This window comes from Nansenia antarctica (assembly GCF_963989245.1).
Source record: "Nansenia antarctica genome assembly, chromosome: 1".
NCBI lineage: Eukaryota > Metazoa > Chordata > Actinopteri > Argentiniformes > Microstomatidae > Nansenia > Nansenia antarctica.
In genome coordinates, this window is record NC_137674.1 from 66,975,639 (window position 1) to 66,980,468 (window position 4,830).

The following is a 4,830-nucleotide window of genomic DNA, read 5'->3' on the forward strand; positions in this document are numbered from 1 at the left end:
TGCAATCCTGTCAATTAGTAGTCTAAGTCTGAGGCTGCACTTTTCAGACTCCCAGTAAAAAACCCTCCCAGTAATCTTCCACTGAGATTAGAGCCTGTGTGTACCAAACCTGTCTGGCCTGATCTCTTCCTCCCCAGTGCCCCCTGGGGTTTCTAACCTGTTGAACCACAGCAAAGCACACCTCAGCAATGTTTAACCACAGCAGCTCACTGTACACAATGGCTGTCAGCGCAGCACATACCACCACTGGTGCAAGACACATCTGTACACACAAACATACATTCAGGAGGCAGTAAAGCTGTGAGCTGATCCCCACCCCCCCTGCCTGTCTGTGAGCAGTACAGTGTGTATAAACATACATGATGAATATATGATGACTGGGCAGATGTAAATGAAATCCGGTCTGAGTTGGTGTGCGAGAGGTTCTGTGTTTGGCATTCACCTTAGTTTTCTGGCACGGAAAGAACTTTTGCCAAAATATTTTTCCAGAACCTGGCAGAACCATGCTCACTGATGCCCCCACAGGCTGAAACTCTCTGAACTAGCTCCCCTGTCCTTTACCTGAGAGAGAAGCAGCTTCCTGTCCTTTACCTGAGAGAGAAGCAGCTTCCTGTCCTCGAACCTGAGAGAAGCAGCTTCCTGTCCTTCACCTGAGAGAGAAGCAGCTTCCTGTCCTAACCTGAGAGAGAAGCAGCTTCCTGTCCTCGAACCTGAGAGAGAAGCAGCTTCCTGTCCTCGAACCTGAGAGAGAAGCAGCTTCCTGTCCTAACCTGAGAGAGAAGTCACACACACAGATATAGACTATAGTGCTACTACCAATCCCTCGCCCACACAGGAACTGATAGAGATAACGTAAACACACAGTGTGTCTTTTATTTCAACATCATTTACCTCCAAGTTGATTGAGAGCAGTTTTATTTACAACAACAGCACCATAATAGGGAATGTGAACATAGCATTATATACATACGCATACATACCGTCTATATATATACATACATAAGCATACACACACGCACACACACACAGACACACACACACACACACACACACACAGCTCTCAGAGCAGCTGCTGGCTCGTTGCAGGGCTGGCCGCTTGTGTCAGGTTGTAGTTGAATCCTGTCCGCACCCTGATAGGCTGGAGGCCTGGGTCCGTGCCTTGCAACGCTTCCTGGTTGTCATTTCCTAGAAAACATCAAAACACAATAGAGAGGCCTTAGAATGGACCAGACCTGGGGGTCCGCTGGCTAAGACACTGAGAGGCATCATACTGTATCAATACTAATATATTCCAATTCCATTTATTCTACCATCTGACTTTTATTTCGGATGACAAATACCCCCTCATCAAGATTGGCTCATTTGCATCCCTGGGGCTGGAGGAAATGACCTAGCTGTTGGGTTTGTTTCCATAGGTTAGCGTACGGGTCGGGACCGATGTGGGCTCATGTTTGAGGTAAACATTTACAAAAATAATGACCCAAAACTGACAAAACCAGCCAAAGAAAAACAGGGGATGGATTACTACCATACCTACTGACGTCAACGGGGGTATTTTTATAACATGTATTTGTTTTGCTATAATCCATAACCGTTCCTCCAGAAGCGCAGGCCAACAGCAGATCACACACAGCTGTACGTTTGTATGACCGTGGAACATGTGTAATGAAATGTGCATATCTGGCAAAATGAGCGTTAAACTTGTCAAAAGTGTGCTGTTCAGACATGAGAAGTGATTTAAAGAGCTATGCTACAGTAACTAACTCTGCCCCCACCCCTACCCCACCCCACCCCCCAGGTAAAACCTCTGAGGAGCGAGGAGGAGAGGTTCACTTGAAGAACAAAAACCTCTTCAGTGGTCAGAGGTGTGGCGACAACAATGAAGGATTTAGAAGATGTTGTTGTGACTCCAACAGCCAACAGTCTACATCAGGGCTGGCCACCCCTGGTCTCCATCTACCACCATGGAAAACCACACAATCTGCAGGTTCAGATGTCAGGTCTTTAGATGACTAGCAGTGTCCTACTGTCACAATACACCATGATGACTCACCCTGGCCCACATTTGGCTTTTTTGATAACAATAAAACAGCCTCTCTTAATCTCAAAAATCATCTGACTTTCATAGCGGGGCAGAGAAATCAAACTCAATTGACTGGAGAACAAAAGCTCAGTCCTTCAGGGGAAGCAGGACAATGCAGAGCCCCAGGAGACCATACTACACACCCAGGGCCACAGCCATTCTCCACCTGTCTCCATTCATGTCCCCAGACACTAGGGAAGTAACACTGAATCACAACTCAGGTCATCGTGAGACGTGCTTGAGGTTTTAGGCCATGAGCACAGTCTGTATATACTGGCAGACCCCATCGCTGTGCATGAGATATGGTAGGAGCCCAGACAATGGCCCTGGAAGAGCGCCTCCTATCTGCAGGACAGTGGTAATGCAGAAACAATATTCAAACAGAAAGCTGGCTGTTTGTGGGCTTCAATGCTTCTACTTCTACTTCTACTCATCCCAGTGCCCCGACGTTGTGGGGTGAAAAGAAAGAACCAATCTGGTTGGAAAAGAAGAGAAAGAATCAGGTAAGAGGTCCATTATGAGAAGACAGGAAGAGAAGAAATGGAGAGAGGTTCCTTCTTCCGGAGAGAGGTCTATTTTCTTTGTCCACCGCATGAGTTTTCCATGACATCATCACCGCCACATGCCCCTTAGTTCAGAGTCTCAAGAATCTGACCCGCAGTTCTCCATCAAAACAGTGTGCTGTGACCCCCCCCCCCACTGACCCCCCCCCCCCCCTGGGCTCCAACCCCTGGGCCCTCTGAAACAAATACACACACAGCCTAAGATAAGCAAACAATAAACACAGACAAATCCAGTCTGGCGTTCCCCACATGCCACAGAGCAGAGCAGAGCAGAGCAGTCCTGCGTGCTTCCCTCCTCCATCTCTCACCCTGCTTTCAAACAAGGCAGTCAGAGAGGAGGAGGGAGGAGAGAGGAGGAGCAGAGAGGAAGAGGGAGGAGCAGAGAGGGGGACAGAGGAGGAGAGAGGAGGAGCAGAGAGGAGGACAGAGGAGGAGAGAGGAGGAGCAGAGAGGAAGAGGGAGGAGCAGAGAGGAGGACAGAGGAGGAGCAGAGAGGAGGACAGAGGAGGAGCAGAGAGGAAGAGGGAGGAGCAGAGAGGAGGACAGAGGAGGAGAGAGGAGGAGCAGAGAGGAGGACAGAGGAGGAGAGAGGAGGAGCAGAGAGGAAGAGGAGGGAGGAGCAGAGAGGAGGAGAGAGAAGCAGAGAGGAGGAGAGAGGAGGAGGAGGAGAGAGGAGCAGAGAGGAGGAGAGAGGAGGAGAGAGGGGCAGAGAGGAGGAGAGAGGAGCAGAGAGGAGGAGAGAGGAGCAGAGAGGAGGAGGCAGGAGGAGAGAGGAGGAGAGAGGAGAGGAGGAGAGAGGAGCAGAGAGGAGGAGAGAGAAGCAGAGAGGAGGAGGGAGGAGGAGAGAGGAGGAGAAAGGAGGAGAGAGGAGCAGGAAGGAGGAGAGAGGAGCAGGAAGGAGGAGAGAGGAGCAGGGAGGAGGAGAGAGGAGCAGAGAGGAGGAGAAAGGAGCAGGAAGGAGGAGAGGAGCAGAGAGGAGGAGAGAGGAGGTGGTCTATTCCACCAGCAGTGTGCTGCTAAACGTTCATGTGAAATTAATGTTCCGTTTCACTGCCTCTCTGCTGCAGAGCTTGTTATTACTACCACACAGCCAGAGTCACACCACCATCATCACAGCTCAAATGAGTTCTCAGTCCATTTTTTTTTTTACGCAGCCACACTTTTCTTTTTTTTAAAGAAGTAACCCACCATGAGTCAGAATTATAATTATGGTTATGATGGAGGATTTGTTTATAACAGACATTCCCTCTCCAGATCCATAAAAAGCAAAACAAGCCTAAATGAGTTAGGCCTAAGAGAAAAACAAGTGTTGTCCCCCCCACGAATGATGTAGCGCCCCTCCCTTTGTGAATTATTCAAAACATATGTTTTGTGGATTAATGAGAAAGAGGAAAAAGACCAATTCTTATTTTATTTTATTTTCTTTGGTGAAAATTAAAACGTGACATTAATTTATTGACCATGTCGAGGTTGGAGTAATATAACTAATATATAACTAACGCAAGGAGGGGCTGTAAACATGGACCACATTTCCTGACTATCGCTCAGACCGGACAGGAGATACGCTTGTTCAAAGTTTGTAATTTCAGCTGCTACTTCTAGCTGCTACTTCTAGCTGCTACTTCTAGCTGCTACTTCTAGCTGCTACTTCTAGCTGCTACTTCTAGCTGCTACTTCTAGCTGCTACTTCTAGCTGCTACTTCTAGCTGCTACTTCTAGCTGCTACTTCTAGCTGCTACTTCTAGCTGCTACTTCTAGCCTCCCCCTTGGGCCAATCAGGATAGTTTTGTAAATCCTGGGTCTCAATGGCAAGACGCAACATTCGCCCGAGTTTGTTCACATTGTTCACATTGTCCCAGCGGGGTCTGAGATATGGCGCGTGGCGTACGAACACGCAGACGTACAGGGACAGATCTCATGGCGGGCGGGAGATGACGACACTGATGGAGGAAGACAGATCCTCTCTTTTTCTCCACAGGACTGAGTAGAAGCAGAGACGGCATATTAGGAGTAAAGAGCGAGCTATTCACTGTGCTGAGATGAGAGATGGTGTGTGTGTGTGTGTGTGTGTGTGTCAGTGGGGGGGGGGGGAGGGGGGGGGTTGGAGATGAGCGATAGGGAGTGCAGGGGTCCATGTCAACGATACGGGACGGGGAACTGAAGCCTGCGTCTGTCCAAGGGGGG

At 49.0% G+C, this 4,830-nt stretch overlaps 1 protein-coding gene across 2 annotated transcripts in view; it reads right to left on the bottom strand.

The window, feature by feature from the left end:
* Window positions 1–1,010: 1,010 nt before the first annotated feature.
* rad51b (RAD51 paralog B) overlaps window positions 1,011–4,830 on the bottom strand; it is a 40,603-nt gene continuing 36,783 nt past the window's right edge. For both annotated transcript variants that reach the window (XM_080543912.1, XM_080543911.1), the window contains one exon: window positions 1,011–1,185. In XM_080543912.1, coding sequence (XP_080400038.1) covers window positions 1,102–1,185 — 84 coding nt within the window. In that variant the 3' untranslated portion in view covers window positions 1,011–1,101. The remainder of the gene's footprint in view (window positions 1,186–4,830) is intronic.